Source organism: Platichthys flesus, chromosome 15 (assembly GCF_949316205.1).
Source record: "Platichthys flesus chromosome 15, fPlaFle2.1, whole genome shotgun sequence".
Classification (NCBI taxonomy): Eukaryota; Metazoa; Chordata; class Actinopteri; order Pleuronectiformes; family Pleuronectidae; genus Platichthys; species Platichthys flesus.
In genome coordinates this window covers 22231-43858 of record NC_084959.1, presented here as the reverse complement: position 1 = coordinate 43858, position 21628 = coordinate 22231, and the positions used below count along the sequence as shown (strand labels likewise).

Sequence of the window (21628 nt, the reverse complement as noted above, 5' to 3'; positions counted from 1 at the left end):
TTAAAACCACGTTACGAATCATGTGAGCACGTTTTATTTAAACAGGTTCTGACCTGATACAGCTCCTGGTGGACAAACATTTAATTTCACCACATTTATGTATGTTGGTGTAAATTTGATATCGTGATTCTCGGTGAAGAGTTAAAAAAGAAAAATTGATTAACCTTGATTAGTTGTTGATCATAAAGCATTTATTTATATATAATCACTTAATTAAGTTATATGGGGTTCAGTTGAATGTAGCAGCGTGATGATGATTGATCATGTGATCCCTGCTGATGACATCATCAGTAACACCTGTCTCTCTCTCTCTCTCTCTCTCTGCAGTACGACTTTGAAGAGCTGCTGACAGATAATCCTGTGCTGTGATTGGATGAGAGGATGTAGGTGGAATTCAAACAACCGATGAGCAATCACATGAACATTAATAATCAATAATTAATGATTAAGAGTTTATATCTATCAAGAGCGTATCCATGACAACAGGTTTATATTGGTGTCAATTTTATTTTGCTTTGTACAATCAGATCATTAACGATTAGTGATCAATTAGTTAAATGATGAACTGTTTACACTCGGGCCACAATGGGAACGTGTGTGTCTGTTGTGTTGTCTGTGTGTCTGTTGTGTGTCGGTTATCTTTAATTTCTGTGGTGTGGATTTCCGATTGGTTGACAGTGTTAACCCTAACCCCGCCCTCACATGACTTTAAATAGAAATATCAGGTTTCTGCTTTATTAAATAAAATTGTCTCTTGTGGAAAAGTTCAGGTGCTAGGTGACTATGTCTGAAATGTTTATGATATATTTCTTTATTTAAATTTGTTTTAAAACTTTTTTAATTAAGCAACAATTTTCTGAATCTTTATTAATGTTTACCTTTTGAATCTTGTATTTCATTTAGAGAAAATACATTTTTTTCTGTCGACATCAATTCAGTTTTATTTTTATAGCATCAGAATATAATATAGATTATCTCATGGCTCTTTACATAGGGTTAAAAACTATAGAGAAACCAACAGTTCCCATAACGTCATTAATAAACTATTGAAATAAAAACCAAAATTTAACTTTGACTTCCAACCCTTACTCTAATGCTTCCAATCAGTCATTCAATCAATCATTGAGCAGATCTCATACTCATACACACACTTTCTTTGTATTTATTTGACCTGGTGCAAATATGTGATGATAAAACTCTTGTAAATAATGTTTAATTATTAAGGTGATATTGTTACAAACTGCAGATGATCAATGCAATAAAGAAATGCTTATGCTACACAGTTTGGTTGTTTGATTGGATGATTATTGATCAGTGATCTGACTTGAATATTTAAATTCGTGCATTTTAGATTGTCACTTGCTGTTTTATTAGCGTTAGTGTTGTTTATAAATAATAACAAGTAATCTCCCTCCCATCCCTCACTGTTCCTGAGGACTGAACTCTTTTGGACAGAGGCTCCAGGTGTTTGTTCTCAGTCCCCAATACTCCTCCCACCACAAGGGGGCACCACCTGATCGAACTCAGTTCAACAAACCGTGGTTCAGTGACTCTGTGTTAAATAGTTGTACAAAGCCGGTTAAGATGTTGGTCTGTTGAGTTGTGTTAACTGATTCTGAGTATTTGAGCAAGCACATGCTCTAACACAAAGGGGGCGTGGCCGGCAGAGTGCTCGATGATTCTGAGCAGATACAAAGAAGAAGGGTTAGAGAAAGTTTAACAGTGATGATTATTGACATGTCAACGAACGTTATTAATGCATGACACTGAGGACACTTGAATTATAGTGGACACACGCACCCAGTTCCTGATAGACTCGTCAATCACTGATAAATGATTCACAAATGGTTTCTAAAGCACAGAGGCACTTATGTCTGTGTATGATAGTGTTGTGTTGTGTATTTATTTTATTCTAATATCAATTTTAGGGTAAGAGTTAGTGCTAAATTTTACAGCAGAAGTTTAAGTAATCATATGTCAACATTTTTTTTTAAACAGATTTAAAAAAAAAAAAAAAAAATCTCTATAGAACTAAAAAGGGAAACATACCAGATGAACGTTGTTTAATGTTTGATTCCCTCAGAATGAATCTCTATCGCATATGTGTGAATCTTCTTGATCCAACAATAAAATCTGTCTCACAACTTCACTGTCCCACAACTTCAGTCTCACAACTTCACTGTCTCACATGTTCACATTAGCTTAAACAAAAAAAAAACTACAAGTGCAACATTTAAGTCTTGACCTATTATGTAAAGTGCCTTGACATGTTATACATTGTGTATTATGACTTGGCGCTAAATTTGATTGAATAAGTGCAACTATACATATTTTTTTATATAATCACAAAGGGTTGACAATATAAATCTAAGTGGATTTTATATTCTGTACATTACTCAAATGCACTACTGTGACAATATTCATCTACGTTGTGTATTTATATGCATCGTGTACATAATAATCCATAATTGATCCAGCAACTTCGCACTCTGCACAATGTGATTCACCACCTCATGTTTATAAGTAACCTGTTCGTTAATGATCATCTTTGTTTCTTGCACCACTGCACTATCGTCCTCTGGTCACAATTCCACCATAACCGTATCCTAGTTAAATGTTTATTGTCCACTTGACTGCTCTGTACAGTTTAACTCTATTTGCAGATAGTAGTTGTGTTTATTTTGCTAGTTTTTTGTAGTCTGTTGCTAATGGTGTGTTTGTGTAAACACACTGAGCGCAGTTTCATTGGAGTCAAATTCTTAGTACATGTACATATAGATGGAAAATAAAGCTGATTCTGAATAACTCTCAGTTCCACGGCAAAAGTATTTAACATTGATAACATATTATCAGCCGTATCTAAATGGTATTCAGACCAAATTTCAGCTGGATGTGGTCCTCCTGCTGGGACAGGGGCCTCTGCAGGGCTCCTTGTACAGTGCTGCATTTAATGAATGATGAAATGAAAGAATCATTTTTCATATGATGAACGTTTAGGTTTTTTAAATCATCAATGTATCAGGATGTCATGTGAAATACCAGATGCGTGTGTGTGTGATGGCACGTCGTTGGAGGATCTCTTCGTCCGCTGGCTTTTGGCTGGTACGTTCCCACAGTTCTTTGTTGCTGATGGTGTTAGGCCAGTGGATCTGGAGGATTCGTCGCAGACAGGTATTGATGAATGACTGGATTTTATTTGTTGTATTCACCGTAGTCCTTCATGTCTCAGCACCGTAGAGTAGGACTGACTTCACATTGGTGTTAAAGATCTTGATCTTTGTTGTGATGGCCAGGTCTTTTGCGCTCCAGATGTTTTTTAGTTGGAGGTACGCAACTCTGGCCTTGCCAATCCTGACTCTCACATCTGCATCTGTTCCACCCTGCTTGTTGACAATGCTGCCAAGGTAGGTGAACTCCTCAATCTCCTCCAGAGCTTCGCCTTCCAGCATGATGGGTGCAGTGTTGGCAGAGTTGACTCTCATGACTTTGCTCTTCCCTCTGTGGATGTTGAGACCGAGGCGAGCGGAGTTGGTTGCGATGGTGCTGGTCTTTTCCTGCATCTGCTGCTGGGTATGAGAGAGAAGGGCCAAGTCATCTGCAAAGTCCAGGTCATCGAGCTGCGCCCACATTGTCCACTGTATGCCGTTTTTTCTTCCTGCTGTGGATTGCTTCGTTACCAAATCCATTGCCAGCAGGAACAGGAATGGCGATAGTAGGCACCCCTGTCTCACTCCAGTTTGTACACTGAAGGCATCGGTAGGTTGTCCCTCGTGGATCACTCTGCAGGTCATTCCCTCATAGGTGTTTCTGATGATGTTAGTTCATTTCTCTGGCACTCCATAGTGCCTGAGAAGCTTCCAGAGGGTCTCCCTGTCCACACTGTCGAAGGCCTTCTCGTAGTCGATGAAGTTGATGAATAGCTGTGAATTCCACTCGAGTGACTGTTCCAGGATGATGCGCAGTGTAGCAATCTGGTCTGTACACGATCTGTCTTTGCGGAAGCCAGCCTGCTGGTCTCTAAGCTGGGGGTCAATCACATCCTTCATCCTGTCCAGTAAGATCCTGTAGAAGACCTTTCCTGGGATGGAGAGTAGCATGATCCCCCTATAATTTCCACAGTTGCTCAGGTCCACTTTCTTTGGCATCTTCACAAGATAGCCCTCCTTCCATTCACATGGGATGTTTTCCTCTTCCCACATATTCTTGAAGAGAGGGTGGAGCATCTCTCCCCTGGTCTCTGCGTTCGTCTTCAATGCCTCGGCCGGGATGCTATCTGGTCCTGCAGCCTTGCCGTTTCTAAGTTTTTTAATGGCTTTCCTGATCTCCTCCCTTCTTGGTACGCAGAGGTCCCTCGATGTTGAGACGAAGGCGAGCAGATCCCTTTCTGCTTGTTGGATGTGTGGTGGGTCTTGTGGGGCTGGTCTATTGAGAAGTTCCTTGAAATGCTCCAACCATCTTTTCTTCTGTCCTTCCTCCCCCATTATTGGCTTTCCATCTTTGTCCTTTACTGGTCTTTGAGGTTTACTGGTCTTTCCTGCCAGCTTTTTGGTGGTGTCATACAGGTCCTTCAGATTCCCATGTCTGGCTGCTTCTTCTGCTTCTAATGCAAGGGCCTCTATATAGTTCCTCTTGTCGGTCTTCAAGCTTTTTTTCACGTTCTTATTTGCTTTTATTTTTTTGTGTAAAGAGGACTGCAGTAAAGTGAGCCATCATGTGGAAAGCCAGCCGCCACTCTGGTTTTTGTTGCGCGTCTACTAATGCCTCATACGGTAAAGCAGTATAGATAGTCAATGCGCCTAAAAAGAACGAAAACACAACTATATTTTAGTTATAGTCTCTCATTTGATCATTTTTATTTTTATCTTCATGGCGTATCTGTTCATGTAAATTATGTATTTTTACTTCAAATTGAAGGGCAAGTCAGTAAAAAAGGACTAATGTATTCCTAATGTAGCCATATTTAGATGCTGATTAAAAATATTCCTTGAGAGATTATAAGTGACTTCAAGTCGATTCCTGTTCATGGTGTCTCTGACTATGCTCATACACATTTTTGTGTATTTTTACTGCAGAATAAGTGAGAAAATTCGGCTGGCGCCTATCAGCTGACTTAGAACTGGTGCGGAGCAGGGGAATCCGACTGTTTAATTAAAACAAAGCATCGTGAAGGCCCACATTGGGCGTTGACGCGATGTGATTTCTGCCCAGTGCTCTGAATGTCAAAGTGAAGAAATTCAATGAAGCGCGGGTAAACGGCGGGAGTAACTATTGGCACTCAAAACAGGTCACTCTGTTTTAGACAGGGTTAAAAGGTCCTGTTTTAAATGATCCTTGTGGTATTTTGACCAAAATATGTCACAGACATTTCATTAAGACCCCAAGGAGCCATATCAACTGTGGTAAAATGGGTATAATATGTCTCCATTAAATAAAGTTTAGTTAAATCAAAGATTGTTTCATAAATCTGATTCAATTTGTGCTCATTAAAAGATAAGAGTAATAAGGAAATAATTTTAAATAGTGCTTTTTAATACATTTAGAAACTATATTACTAACTATATGTATTATATGTACTATGTTAGGCCGTAGAGTGTCATTTTGGTTGGTGGTGTGCCCCAGGATTTTGTGAATGTAAAAAATGTTGCGCGGCTCAAAAAAGGTTGAAAATCACTGGCCTAGGGGAAAGAGCGGGTATTCTGCAACAAGAAGGTTGCCGGTTCGAATCCCTCTCTTTACCATCTGCATACCTAACTGTCCTTGGCTAAATGGCCCCTCATAAATGCTGAATGTTCTAAAAATCTAAGTCGCTTTGGACAAAAGCATCAGCTAAATGACATGTAATGTAATGAAACATCATGAACCTCAGTAATAATCCAATAATCAATAATCACTGAACCTGTTGCGTCAGTGGAAGTGACACACCTGACCAGGCGAAATGTGTTAATAATCTTGTTAATCTTTCTGGACTTTCACCTCAAACACCCCCCCGCACACATTCTCTCTCACTCTCTCTCTGTGTCTCTTCAGTTTTCGGTGCTCGATCGTCCAGGAGTTAAACAGCGACAGGTGAAATGGAAACCGATCAGAAGGTAAACTGATCATTGATTATTGACTGAATTCTTTTTCTGCTGATTTCTACTCATTGGTGATTTGATGGACAGGTTACAGTTTCACTCCTGCAGTCACTAAGGGGAGACTCCGGTCCAGGGGCCCCAGAACTTCATGGGTCATAAATATTCACAGCTAATGTTCAACATCCAGGAACGTCCTGTTTGTCCAGACCAGAAGTATTACACTTGATTTAAACTGCAGTATTGACTCAGCTTCTGTCTGAGTGAGGTGAAGGAACCAGAAGTGTTTCATATCTGAAGTAGGACCAGGACGTTATGGGAAATCCTGCTGGTGGAAGGAATAACGTTTTTTAAGGAGATGGATGAAGTGTTTTTTGCCAGTACAGACCAGAAACAGAAAACTAAAGCTCAGGTTGGTGAAACTGCAAAAGCTACAGAACAGGCCTCCTGTGGGCACTTCCATCAAAGCCGTCCCCCCCAAAAAACATAACCAACATAAAGCAACCGTTGAATTGTTGACAAAGTGTCACTGCTAACTAGTAGTGGTTGTTGATAAACTGTATGAGGGGGTGCAGTGTTGGGGGGGAGACAAACAAACTGAATCCAGACTCAACTAAAACAACACAACAGACAACGTGTCCTGTAGCCTGCATGGAGCTGCTGAGCAGAAACACTCACTGTGTGTCAGTGACTGTGGAAACTTTCATGCTGCTTGTATTGGTCAGAGAGTTGTTTCAGGTCTCGCACCACGTCGCTGTCCACAGTTCCTCCGCGCCAACACTTTGAAACAGCAAACAGGTGAAGCAGTAAAAACAATAACACCACATCCAGTTATCACGTCTGTTTCTCAGAACAAGAGCAGGAGAAAGTGTAAAGTCATCTTCATCACTTGCTGCAGAATCTGTAAATCAGGTCAGCCCAAGATCCTTTATCCTCCTCATAATTAAATTATATTTTACATTAACCCAGCACCAGATTGAGACTCTCACTCAGAGAGAGACTCTTCCTCAGTCAAAAAGATTTTCACCTTTCCTAAAAGTGACGTCTGATTAGTTGAAGACTCGAACAGTTAAAGAGAAACTGATGGAAAACAGCAGCACTGGTGTTTACAGGTGAGTCTGGGGCCTATAAACAAAGCAAGTTCAACATACCTAGGATATCTTAACTTAACTTAACAACACAGTGGTCACACGAAGCTGGTTATTTACCTCATAAATCAACCCAGGCTTGGCTAACCCTAATGTGAACCCATTTACACGTATTCTCAGTGTGTGTCTGTTTGATCTCTTATCTCCAACTTCACCTGGAGCAGGTCAGCAGGTTGAGTTACCATGGTGATTCACCTGATGACAAGGCACCGAGCTTCATAGAACAGAGAACTGTGAATTCAACCTGAAGTCACCTGAGGACCACAAATCCTGCTTCCTGGTTCAGCCCTGACCGTGTTGTTGTTGTTTACTGTTGTGTTCATTCGTGTTCATTTGTGTTCAGTTGTGTTCAGTTGTGTCCATTTGTGTCCATTTGTGGTAATTTGTGTTTATTTGTGTTCATTTGTGTTCTGTTGTGTTCAGTTGTGTTCATTTGTGTTCAGTTGTGTTCAGTTGTGTTCAGTTGTGTCCATTTGTGTTAATTTGTGTTAATTTGTGTTCAGTTGTGTTCAGTTGTGTTCATTTGTGTTTATTTGTGTTCATTTGTGTTCTGTTGTGTTCAGTTGTGTTCATTTGTGTTCAGTTGTGTTCATGTGAGTTCATGTGAGCTCTGGTGAATGCATGTGTATTTAGGTGAGTTTGTTTGGGTTCAGGTGTGTTTAGGTATTTCTGACCAAATGTGTTAAATTATGTATTTGTAATAACAGGTTTGTGTGTCCTTCTGTCCAATCAGAGTTGTGGTCACCTGGCAGAAAGTCAGAGTCAGACATTCAACCGGATTAACAAGCCAATGAGAGAAGACCCAAACATGACGCCGGCAGTAGGAACAAAGGAGGCGGGATCTGACATGATTTACACAATCGAGGACGTTCCACCTTGGTACCTGTGTGTTTTACTGGGACTCCAGGTAAGACTGGGACCAAACACTGAACAATGACAGGTCAGTGAGATGTTGATGATGCCACCGGACCTCTGCTCTGATCTGTCTCCAGCATTACCTGACATGCTTCAGCGGCACAGTGGCAGTTCCGTTTCTCCTGGCAGAGGCCATGTGTGTAGGTCGAGACCAGAACACCATCAGTCAGCTGATTGGAACCATTTTCACCACGGTCGGTATCACGACCCTGATCCAGACCACAGTGGGAGTCAGGTGAGTCAGAGCGAGACAGGTGAATCAGAGCGAGGCAGAGCGAGTCAGAGTGTCACCGTGTGTGTGTGTGTATTTGTGTGTGTGTGTGTGTGTGTGTGTGTGTGTGTGTGTGTGTAGACTTCCTCTGTTTCAGGCAAGTGCGTTTGCTTTCCTGATTCCTGCTCAGGGGATCCTCAGTCTGGATCGCTGGAGGTGTCCCAGTGAGGGTGAGACATGTTCTCTACCTGTCTGTCTCTGTAATTCAACTCAGCTTTATTCGTATAGCATCAAATCATAATGAGAATGATCTCAAGGCACTTTACATATTCAGACCTTTAAACGATAGAGAAACCAACAGTTTCCACAAGGAGCAGCTCAGACGACTGTGAGTTATTTACATTATTACATTTCAATCAGCTGACACTTTTATCCAAAGCGACTTACAATAAGTAATTGTAGTTAAATCAATAAATGTGGGAGAAGAGAGACAGAAAGATGTGGAGACGTGCTCAGTGAATGACGGGAGTTCCCCCTCAGGACTCACCTGATCCAGAACTATAGGCTCTATCAAAGCTGAAGGTTCTACCTCCTGTTCTACTCTGACAGACTCTAGAACCACAAGGGAACCTGTGGTTCTATTGGGACAGGACAGTGTTATGAGCTCCCTGATATTTGAAGGGTTTGATTGTTAAGAGTTTTCAATGTGAGGAGCAGGATCTTGATATACAGATATTACAGGGAACCAATAAAGAGAAGCTAAGAGGAGGAATATGATAACTAATAATATGAATCATTTTTTGTATCTGCAGAGGAGATTTATGGGAACTGGAGCCTTCCACTGAACACTGAACACATTTGGCAGCCGCGCATTAGAGAGGTACATGATGCCATCTCTTCTACCTGGAGGTTGGGGGGGGCATTTTCAGAGGGACACGGCTCATGTGATCAAGTGTATTTCCTGTTTCAGATCCAGGGGGCGATCATCGTGTCCAGTGTGCTGGAGCTCATCATCGGTCTCTGTGGGCTGCCAGGGTTACTGCTGGAGTTCATTGGTCCTCTAACCATCACTCCAACTGTCTCACTGATTGGCCTGTCTGTCTTTACCACTGCTGGAGACAGAGCTGGTTCTCACTGGGGCCTGTCAGCGCTGTGAGACACATTTCTGTCTGTCTGTCCACCTGTCTGTCCACCTGTCTGACCGGCTGTCTGACCGGCTGTCTCTCTGTTTCAGGTGCATCTTTCTCATCGTGTTGTTTTCTCAGTACCTAAGAACGACATCATTTCCTGTTCCTGTTTACAACTGTAAGAAAGGTCTGACGTCAACAAGAGTCCAGATCTTCAAGATGTTTCCTGTAAATAACACACACGCACACACACACACACACAAACACGCACATACACCCACACGCACGCACACACACACACACACACACAAACACACACTCAAACAAACACATAACTTCCTCCAAATGTAAAGTGATGATCAGACAACAAACGTTAAAACAAATTAAAACTTTTATATCCGTGTCAGTGATGATGATTCAATAAATTTGATCGTAGCCTTGGTGATAAACCACGAAGCCTAAAAGCTGTCGGGGGAAACATCGCCCCCCCGATGTCGCCTCCCTCTTTTGATCTTCTTCAGGTTGCTTCAGTGTGTGATGGAGGAGGTTGAACACTCTTCTTCTTCTTCTTCTTTCAGATCATTCTGGCCATCATGCTGGTTTGGCTCGTCTGTTACATTCTCACTCTGACCGACCTGTTGCCTAGCGACCCCGATCAGTACGGACACAAAGCTCGGACCGACGCCCGGGGTGACATCATGACCTCCGCCCCCTGGTTCAGGGTACCCTATCCCTGTGAGTCAGCCAATCACAAGCCTCAAACCTTTTAGATATGATGGAGGTCATTAAAGGTCATTTAAACTCAAAGGCCTTACAGGTCACAGTCAGATGACGATGATGATGATGATGGTCTCTGATAGGTCAATGGGGGTTGCCAGTGGTCACGGTAGCCGGGGTGTTGGGAATGCTAAGTGCGACGATGGCAGGAATCGTGGAGTCGATTGGAGATTATTACGCCTGCGCCCGTCTCGCTGGAGCCACGCCTCCTCCGGTCCACGCCATCAACAGGTGAGACAGTGAGAAGTCAAAGGAAGTAAGATTACCTGCAACTCACCCACAGCGCCCCCCAGCTGCTGTGTGACAGTGTTTGTGTTTCAGGGGAATCTTCATTGAGGGACTTTCTTGTATTATTGCTGGTCTGTTGGGAACAGGAAATGGCTCCACTTCCTCAAGTCCAAATATAGGCGTTCTAGGCATCACCAAGGTAACCGCGACCATGTGCACATGAATGGGTTAATGTGTTAGTTGGAAACCGGTCCTAGACCTAGTTTTATGGACCAGATCATAGACTGTGATTAAAGATGGATGACATGACAGATCCCAAAGCAGCTGGATCACCCCCTGGTGGCTGGTTGCAGTATAGGTCATAAACTCCTCCTCCATGTTAGCAGAAGGGCCACGAACCAAACTAAAACATCCAAGTAGACGTTAAATAAATGTTTATTCAAGTGTTTCTGATCAGTTGAGGGCTGCGACGTCATGATTGACAGCTGAGACTGACTCAGGATGGTCAAATGCGTGTATGGGCGGGACCTTGATAACATGGCTCTACTCCACAATCACTACTGCCCAGACTCTGACTGCAAATATATGATCATTTTATTTACAGTCAATGATCATGGATGTTGAATAGGCCTCAATTGGCGTTTTGGATGTTTGAATCGTTGACCCGGTGTGCAGGTGGGCAGCAGGCGGGTGGTGCAGTATGGAGCAGGCATCATGCTCCTGTTGGGATCAGTCGGGAAGTTCACAGCTCTGTTTGCGTCTCTGCCGGATCCGATTCTTGGAGGGATGTTCTGCACACTGTTCGGTGAGTCGCCATTAAAGCTCACACGCTTTCATACAGGTGTGTGGATGATGTCACATCATGTGAGTCTCCACAGTCTCCATTGTGCTGCTCATTGTGGGAACTGTTGTGTATCTCGATAAAAAAAATGTAAGGTCTTGACCTTCAATATAATGAGCCTTGAGATAATGTATATTATGATTTGATGCTACACAGATGAAAATGAATTAAATTGAATTGATGTCACAATAATCCAGGTGTGTTTCTCAGGTATGATCACAGCTATCGGTCTGTCGAACCTGCAGCTGGTGGATTTAAACTCGTCCAGAAATCTGTTTGTTCTCGGATTCTCAATGTTCTTTGGCTTGATGCTGCCGAATTACCTGGACGCACACCCCAACTCCATCCACACAGGTGAGACCTACGTGATGTACATCAGTTCTGTGTTTGGATCTACATGATGTAGATCACTTCTGTATGTTCAGGTCTCGCGGAGCTGGATCAGATTTTGACGGTTCTTTTATCCACTGAGATGTTCGTTGGAGGTTTTTTGGCTTTTTGTCTTGACAACACAATACCTGGTAAAACACACACAACTCTAAACACACACAACTCTATACACTGACTAATCGTATTAGTCAGTCTAATTTTGATTGATTTGATTTGATTGAAGTTTTACACGAACCCTAAATATTTATAGTTACACGTTTGTGTTGTGTCCGTCGTGCCCGTTGTGTGTGGGTTTCTTCTTTTGGTGTCTTCAGGTACCAGACAGGAGCGAGGTTTAGTTGAGTGGAGATCTTCCTGTTCCTCTGCCTGTTCTTCTTATGATCTTCCTCTGGGGATGGGGGTCATCAGGAAGATCCACTGGCTCCAGCGATTTCCCATCAGCCCCTCCTTCACAGGCTTCAGGGCGTCTGATGATCCAGCGACAGCTGAAGAGGAGGAGGAGCAAACAAGAACCGGAGAGAAAGCAGCTGATGTCCAGCTATCCAGCACCAAGGTGTGACTGTGATGTCATCAATCACACCTGCCAGATGGACAGGAAGTACGAACCCTGTGTGATGTCAGCGTGATGTCATATCTTGTTAAATAGATGATTATCACGTATTCTAAAAAGCAGTTACCATTGAAACACCCTTAACATTGTTTCTGATGTTTACTTTCACACATCAAATGAAACCTTGATAATAAAGGTTGTTTTACATAATATTAATATTTGTGCCATTATGAGTGCGTGATGACTCATCTCAACTAAAATATGATAGGATCAGAAAAATTACACAAATCATTTTTACCATCACGTGTTTAATGACGTGCATCAATAATGTTAGTGAATCTGAAATTATTGAGTTAGGTTAAAATACAAAAAAAAAAAAAAAAAAAAAATGATTCCATAATAATGATTTACTGTGTTTTGTACATTATTCGTTTATATTTTATAGTTTGTTTTCTATCTATCTATGTTTGAATGTGTGAACAAAATTCTATTCATGAAATGTTTTATATAAAAAAATTGTTTTGACTGAAATAAAAACTAATTTAACTGTTGATTGACTGTATAATATTGATGTGAATGTATTTTACCTCATGGGAAAACATATGATTAAATATCCCAAGAATTATAACAACAACTAAATTATCATTTGTCTCCATAATTTCTTCGTATTTGTTGTCAGTGCTAGCTTATCACAGGGTTAATCCGGGTTTAACTCAAACTAACACTCGCCCTTAAACAAATGTGTGTTTGGGTCAATTGTTACTGAGTTCGGTTTAACCCGGGTTAAGCTAAACTGTGAGTCTTCACTTCATCAACTAACTGTTGATGACCCTAACCCTAACCTTAACCCTTATGTGATTTTTAACATCATGACAACACTGTTTTGTCTGAGAAACAAACGTGAAGCTGTTGAATTTATTCCTGTTGATTTTTATAACAATATGTTGAATATTCACAATAACATGAGAGAAAATAACATAAGGTTATTTCACTTCATCTGCTCGTCACTTCAGTACTGGTTGTATCATCGATCAATTATCAAACAAACAATCAATCATCAAATCAACAAACAAAGAAAAATGTGAGGTAAAATAAAATCATTGTGAACTCACTGTGTGAAGTGCCTTGAGATAATGTTTGTTTGCTTTTATATATATTGTAATAAATAATCTATACTGTCTTATATGTTACAGGTACGTCTATCTATCTAACTATGTAAATAGATAGATATCATGGGGACGTGTGTGTGTGCAGGGGGACGGGGAAGCAGGGGGCGGCGTACAAGGTCGGCTGGAACCTCATCACTGAGAGGACAGCGCCATTGACACTGCTTGTCTGTAGAATGGTGGGGGTGGGGTTTATCCTGGTGGGGGCGGGGTTGAAACAATACATGGGGGCGGGGCTTGCTCTTGGTAGGAAAACCTGAATGAACTGTCCAGTTTCTGGATCCAACTGCGGGTGTGTGTCCACATAGCAGTACCGCCCAATTGGCTCTAACATCACGTGACATGGGGCGGGGCCACTGAAGACAGCTCCAGGTGTCACAGCAGAACCTGTGATGTCATTGAGGAAGTCATTACTCACCTGTGCAGGTAAGAAACTGCAGAGAAAAGGCTGCTGCAGCTTATTCTTCAATGTGGGCGGGGTCACAGCACTGACCTCGTGGTCTGCTGTCCTCCTGGTCACTGGGGAGGGGCAGGTCTTCATGGTCTGGTCCGGGGTGTCTCTAGGTGACCTGCTCTGGTGGAGGTAGGGATTCTGGACGGAGTTGAGGGGGTTGGGGATGTAGCTCACCTTCCTCAGCTGAGGATGTTGAGAGGGGGTGCAGAAACAGGTTTGGAGCCGCTGGAGGGGGGCAGGGACAGAGTGAGAAGACACACCTTGGGGGTGGCGCTGTTCCTGCTGGTCTACCTGGGGGTGTCTGGAGGAGGAGGGGGAAGGAGGGGCAGAGAAGGGGAGGGAGGATCCTGCCTGATGACCTGCACCTTCAGCTCTTTCTGATTGGATGATGGTTGCAGAGGTGGATGGGGGTGGGTCTAAAAACATGAAATCATCTTTCCTCCTGCTTACTATTGGCTCGCTTCCTTGTCTCTGATGTGTGATTGGTTGACTCAATGGATTGTACTGTTTTCTGTCACGGGATTGGCTGAAAGATGCACTGACATTGGAGACATGTCCTCTGGTGGAGTGACCTTTGACCCCTACTTCCTGTTGGTAGGTGGGGGGTGGGCTGTCCTCCTGACCAACCACCTTCGATTTTTCTGGCTTGAGTTTGTCAGGTGTCGTTGCCGTAGAGAACGAGAGGCTGAATGTGTTTTTAACCAAACTTCTGACGTCTCTCACCAAATGAACCGGAGCTTTAAACACACCTGGCCCCGCCTCCAGTCCGCCCCACTGTGATGGGAGTTTCTTCTTCAGACACGATGTCTTTGTGTTGATCTTCTCGACTTGCATCTTCTTGGAGAGGACCGTCTTGATGATGCATGACGCCATCTTTGTTTTTGTTTCATCCAGAGAGATTGATTTTTGCAAACGTCTCTGCACCACTGATTGTCCTTCAATCAGCAACCCTGAAACCAGAAATAGGAAGAGTCCAGAAAAAAACCATCACAATCATCACAGGTCATTTCCTGGGCAACACAGGAAAAGGCGGAGTTCTCTAACAGCGTCAGGTGTTGTTACCTGGACTGGCTCCTGCAACCAGGCCCCTGTAGACCCCACAGCTGTCCACATCACCACAGCTGTCCACATCACCACTGGTCATTGAACGCGTGTAGAAGGAAGTGGGCATGCTGTGTTGTCGTAGCAACAGATCAGGGCGATGATGGACAGTTGGACAGAGCAGCTCATTGGTTGACACATCTCTGTTCGCTGCGCCCCCTTCAGAAGGTTCATTCTTCAGTATCACCTGGTCAGGTAGTGACACAGACAGGTAAAGACAGAAAAGAGACAGACAAGTACCTGTAGTTTGTAATTCTTTACCTTGTCATTCATTTCCTTGGTCTTGTTTTTCTTTTTCAGGTGAATCTGTCGTTTAGGAACCATCTTAAGCCCCCCCCCTCCCTGACCTGTCGTCTGAACAGAAACAAACAAGATGATGTAGAGAGACACACAGACAGATAGACAGACATGCAGGGAGAGAGATAGACAGGTGTTTGATGAACAAAACAATGATTTAATTCAATGTAAAGCAGAGGTCTTCAACAGAGGGGCCGCGACCCCTAGGGGGTCCGTGGAGGTACTGCAGGGGGGTCGTGAAATTTTTGTTGATTAGACAATTTTTTATATTTTTATAATTTTTGATTCATTCTCTAACCAATTTTTTTCACAAATATAAATGTCTTTAAATACAATATAATTAACATTCATCCAACATATTGAGAGGCTGATTTGACCCTCTGCCTGACAACCTCCATCCGTCCAAGGTTAGATAAGTTGTGTGCTACCCATCAGGGCCTGACATCTCACTCATGTGGGAGCATGTTTGCCGTCCACAGATGGCTTGAGGATTCACTTTCTCTTCTACATGTATGTTTAAAATAAAAACATGAATCTGTGAATTACTTTAAGAGCTCAGTGTTGTATGCAAGATGCATGTTTATAAATGGCAGTGGCATGGCCACCCTGTACCCTGCACACGAATATATTCACCCGTGTTGTATATGAATAGCTTAGTATTGAATGCACAATAACAGGGTAGCTATGTTTATATATCACACTAGGCCAAGTTTAATGTACATTTTTTTTATACAATATATATAGTAGGGGGTCCCTGCTCCATCTCTCCACCAGTTTGGGGGTCCTTGGCCTGAAAAAACGTTGAAGACCCCTGATGTAAAGGTTTATTACTGAAAGGTTGAGACACGATGGTGATGATTCAGCATGAAAAGTGAAACTTAAACGTTTTTTAAAAGAGCTTTTTTCTTTTCAGTATCATATTTATTATTTTCAGTTTTAATTAAAAAAAAAATTGGGTTAGGGTTTGTTATTGGCTTTACTACAGATCAAGGTTAAGCAAACATTTAACTACCATGTACAAGTATGGATATAAATATATATGCAAAAGTATGTATATATGAACATAAAAACTATGACAATGACATAGAGAGATAGTGCAATGATGCAGAGTGCACAGATGCTGGAATCAATATGGGAAAGATTGTCATATACCGTATGTAAATATTGTATATGTGGATATAATTTAGAATATAAAGGAACCGGATTATTGCACACAGATTGTTCCTGACACTGTTTGACTGATTAAGTGTTCATTTAGTGTCTGGTAGTTTTGAGCAGTGATTCTCAAATGGGGGTACGCGTACCCCTGGGGGTACTTGAAGGTACTCCAGGGGGTACTTGAGATTTTTTTTTAATATATTTAAAATTAGCATCCATTCAAAAATCTTTGAAAAATTGTTATTTAACAAATATTCAATAAAATATAAGTGTAAGTTCATGAACTAAATTGTATATTCAGTAGGCTCTGAGACTCTGTCTTTTAATTATCCTAAAAAAACAGAGTCTCCCCCATACCGATGGTTTGACCCAACCTGGCACACGCCACCTGTCATCGCCTGTCATCAGTAATCACCTGCCTTGAAAACTTCAACAATGGAGTCGAGTTGAAGTGCAGCAGCAATGCTGCTGAAACACGGAGGGACAAGTACCAAAGAAGGCGAAACCAGAGCAGAGAGCCTTCCCTAAACAACACCGTGAGAGCTAGTGCCTCTTCGGAGGGGCGCTAAAACGTAAAAGTTTTCTGTTGTGAAGTTAATGATTCATAACAAGAAATCCGCGTCTCTACCGGTACCCTTTCAAAATAAAAGCATGTAATACAAAAGCGGAAACGAAATTGTATGACCTTAAAGCGAGCAAATATTTCACAATAAAATAACAGAAAGACACTTCAATAATATTAACAATAACATAGATTGGGTTATTTACACTTTTTGTTTTTTTTTCTGTGGGGAGAGATTAGCCAACAGTGGCATTAAGCCACCACATCTTCAGCGGTATCTCCAGACAAAACATGAAAGTCATGTTGGTAAGCCACCTGAGTTTTTTAAGAGGAAACTTTCTGAATTCAGGTCATCTCAAGACACGATGCGAAAAGCCTCCCCAAAGCAAACGGAAACAAGCTACCTGTCAGTATTCTTTTCGATCCTTAAAGAAGATATTTTAAGATGATGAATATTAAAAAAATATGTTTTGAGGTAATCTTTTATTTAAAACTAAGTTAATGATTTATTTTTTGTGAAGAAGTGTTTAACTATAATTAAGTTCATGAGTTCAGTTTGAGAACATATCTTTATTATGTTTCCAAAAGAGGTCACTTTAAGTTGATAATTATTTTGAGGTGCACAAATCTTTATTTATATTGAGATAATAATAAAAGTCTTTAGTTATTTTATATCTTTTTATTTCGTAATAGTTCAAGAGAGACCACTACAAATGAGCAATGTTATGGACATTGATGGAGTTTTAAATTTGAATGTGTCTTGTTACAAGGATTAATAAATCACATTACATCTTTCTTTCAACCAAATATGCTTTGCGCTGGTCAGGGGGTACTCTGCAGAATTTTTTCTTCGAAGGGGGTACGTCACTGAAAAAAGGTTGAGAACCACTGACATAGAGAGATAGTGGAATGATGCAGAGTGCACAGATGCTAGAATCAATATGGGAAAGATTGTCATATACCGTATGTATATATTGTATATGTGGATATAATTTAGAATATAAAGGAACCGATTATTGCACACAGATTGTTCCTGACACTGTTTGACTGATTAAGTGTTCATTTAGTGTCTGGTAGTTTTGGTTTTTGTTGTAGAAGATTGAGGGACACTGATGTAAACTCTGTGTCCTGAAACCCGCTCCTGTGTGTTTGGCTCTTTTAAGTTAATGCATAAAGTACACAAAGATATTCATAATTTTGACAACATTTTGCCTGACTTTGGTTTTTACTATAGAGATCTTGTATTTGGCTACAGTGACAACAGGATTGTTTTTTTTATCATCAATTTGTTATTATAACCCTCTGGGCAGCTGTGGCTGAGGGGTAGAGCGGTCGTCCTCCAACCAAAAGGGCGGCAGATTGATCCCAGTCTTCCCATCTGCATTCCGAAGTGTCCTCGGGCCATCAAAAGATTCAATGCTTGCAGCACCTCCACTCTTGTCATCTTGTTATTTCTCCTTTCTTGTCATCTTGTTATTTCTCCTTCGTTATTATTTCAATTGTTTATTTCTTATATGTAATTTATGTGACAATTTGGGACAAATCTTATTCTTCTGTTTTAACATTGTATGTTTACTTTTTGTGTTGACTGTCTAAAGTGATTGTTGGGAATAAATAAATAAATAGGTTTCCGCACTTCAAGAAAAATAAACCTTCAAGAGGCAAAAACAACAGAGAAGACAAACTTCCGTTGCTATGGTCGCATCACTTCCTTTCCAGTGCGATGATTTCTGCTGCAGCGGCATATTGTGCATGGGTTAGGGTTAGTGGACAGGTTAGGGTTAGTGGCCAGGTTAGGGTTAGGGTTAGGGTTAGTGGCCCCGCCGCCATCTTAACTGCAGCCAGCTTTTTAACTGAAAACTTGAAATGTACAAATGTCAATGCATTGATGTCATGACAAATAATAAAAAATTACAAGACACATTATTTAAAAGAAATATAATTAAAATGATAAAATAATTAATGAATTAGGCTCAATAGAATGAATCCTGTTTGTTCTTTTACTCTTTTACTGATTCATAGACTTTTGTCGTGAGGATTATTTTTTGGGCAGATGGAGGAGCAGCCAATCAGAGCATTAGTGAAAGCAAAACTATTCCTTGTGTGTGCGTCTGTGTGAATGTATTAGCAAACATGTTTGTGTGTGTAAGCGCACACGTGCCTGTGTGTCAGTGTCTGAGTGTGTGTGTTTCCACTGTATTTGAACTTTAAATTTTTTTATAATTTTAAAATGTTTCGTTTTTCTTTGGATTCATACAGAATCTATTTAAATAAAAATCATTTTGGATTTTTAATCACATCAGATTCTAGATTTTAGAAAGTTTGTTGATGTTTTGTTTTGATGATTATAAAAGTAAGTAATTTAGTAATTTAGTTTCCAAAAAAGGCTGAAATATTTTTGAATAGATACAATTGAATTTAGTTTTTGAGTTGAGCGAAACTAAACGAATAACACAAATTAACACAACTGACTTTGTCTGTTCTGGGTTGAAGTGGCAGAAGTGACTGCGACCGTCGAGTGTGAGTCCACAAAACCCTCAGGAGAGGCCCCCCCCGCTCTGGGATTCCACCATGTTCTACTGGAGCTGCTGCCTGAGGCTGACCTGTGGCCTGTTTGATCACCTGCCTGCTCGTGTTGTTGCAAGACCGGAGTCAGATGATTTTCATTCTTGGCGCTGATTGGCTTCCACAACGTTGTGTCACATGAACATTTTGCCTTATTTCAAATATTTGGACTGACTGATAGAAACTCGTCTATTCGTTGACTTTTTTGTAATTTCATCTTGAAAAATGTGCGTTGTGTTTGGTGGACCCACACCATGAAAGTTTCTTCAACACAACATTTGAGAATGTAAATCATCCTCACCTGTGTTTCCATGGCGACATCGACGCACCTGGACCTGCTCTCTGGACCTGAGTCTTCATCGTCTGATGGGAGGATGACAGAGGGAGAGAAATAGAGCGAGAGATCTTCCTCTGACCAGTCACTGATACACTCTTCCTCCTCAGAGTGAACGTGAGAGGAGACGTCCAGGTAATCGGCCTCTGACGGACGAGTACAGGTGAACTCAGCAGAAAGTCCTGAATTATGATGATGCTGCAGAACAACCTCAGGGAAGCGCTGAGCGCTGACGAAGACCTCACTCCCTCTTCTTCCTCCTTCTCCTCTGCTGCTCATCATTTTTTTCTTTTCAATCTGAAGGTTTTAACGTTAGTCTGTTTCTGTCAAAATTTGGACAAAATATAAAAACAAAGATTTGGGTTAGGGAAGACATTTAATCTTTTTTTCTCTGACACAAACTCAGTTTGTGTTGTAATCATATGATTATTCTTCATTGTGATTGGTTCTTAATTGTGACACCTAATGTCAGTAACAGAAGGGAGTTCAGATTATTGTACTTGTGTCAGACAACTCATGTTCAAACGCTTATAGCAACAGTAGTACAAATGTTTGGCATCTAGGCTCCAACTTAGTCACTCCCTTGAGATGATCACTTAGGATAGTAGTGATGAACAAATACCCATAACCCCCCCCCCCGTCAGAGCCTACAGGTGGATGATGGGGGAGGGAGGGGCTGCAAAACTGACACAGCATCGGGGCAAGCAAAGGGAGTGATGAGTCGTATTGGTTGACACTCTAATCCTCGTCAGTTGATGGGACTAGGATGCTGAATGCAATTCGTTTGCATTAATTAACTTAACAGGCCCCAATGTCAGTGAACATTTGCATTTAACTTTGAACCTGAGAAAAAACATGGTAATAAAAAAACTCAGATATAATTTCTTCAGATATTTTGTTTCTTGATTCAGGACCATTCAAATCGATTATTATTGATAACTGTCCATTTCTATCTCTCAAATGTGAATTAAGTCTATTTCATTATGTTTTTTTCATCTATTTCCAGTAAAAATTTTGATCAAGTGTTAACCCTCATCTGGAAACACACACTGTCTATTGTATTCAATCTCTAATTTTGATGGTTATTTTTGTTGTTAATCGATTAGATATTGCGATACAATTTATATTCATGCCATCGTAACCAATCATACAGTACAGTTAATTAGTTTTAAACACTGAAGGTTTGTAGTTTGAATGTAAAATGACTGAAAGTAAATAAATAAAAAAACTGTAAGAGAGAATATGTGCACATATCTGTACAAACCTTGTTGTTTTTCCACCTTAAGTTTTAAATCATAATTTCAAAAGAAGGGTTGGTGTAAGCAATAGATACAATCAATGAATAATGGAAAGCTTGTTCTTACCTGTTCCCGGATCAAATTCTATATTTGATGATTCAAAAGGAACAGATGGAACCGCTTCCAATCATAGGTCCATGTTGAGACTTCTGAGACATCCTGGTCTTGGCTGAAGTTGTCAGAGTCGTGGACCAGGTGTAATCCAGGTTTTTAGTCCAGATTTGTTTTTCTTGTTGTCCCAATTGAGCTTCAAATTGATATTTCATGATATAATATTTACCCAGAACTATTCATGTTCATTAGTCCTTCAGAGCTGGTTCTGGTTAAGACAAGTCACAGTCAGGAAACTGACTATGACTGTCCTGCCCGAGAGAAAGAAGTTCAGATATCCACAGAGAGGAAGAGTGGTGGAGTCAGGCAGAGTGTTGCTGACAG

The 21628-nt window shown here is 41.1% G+C and overlaps 2 protein-coding genes across 2 annotated transcripts; one reads left to right on the top strand and one right to left on the bottom strand.

Annotated features, from left to right (window-relative positions):
• Window positions 1-5989: 5989 nt before the first annotated feature.
• slc23a1 (solute carrier family 23 member 1) lies at window positions 5990-12599 on the top strand. Its single transcript, XM_062406948.1, has 14 exons — window positions 5990-6089; window positions 7953-8126; window positions 8212-8369; window positions 8487-8575; window positions 9158-9225; window positions 9316-9497; window positions 9580-9700; window positions 10051-10207; window positions 10333-10480; window positions 10571-10676; window positions 11153-11282; window positions 11529-11672; window positions 11744-11839; window positions 12023-12599. The coding sequence occupies exons 1-14, from the start codon at window positions 6072-6074 to the stop codon at window positions 12265-12267; spliced, it is 1836 nt and encodes a 611-aa protein (XP_062262932.1). The 5' UTR covers window positions 5990-6071; the 3' UTR covers window positions 12268-12599.
• A 200-nt stretch (window positions 12600-12799) lies between these two features.
• On the bottom strand, window positions 12800-21628 carry LOC133970113 (uncharacterized). Its single transcript, XM_062406947.1, has 5 exons — window positions 21260-21628; window positions 19863-20218; window positions 15241-15333; window positions 14941-15166; window positions 12800-14828 (listed from the first exon to the last, which is right to left on the bottom strand). Exons 2-5 carry the CDS (start codon window positions 20175-20177, stop codon window positions 13489-13491), a joined length of 1974 nt encoding a protein of 657 aa, XP_062262931.1. The 5' UTR covers window positions 20178-20218; window positions 21260-21628; the 3' UTR covers window positions 12800-13488.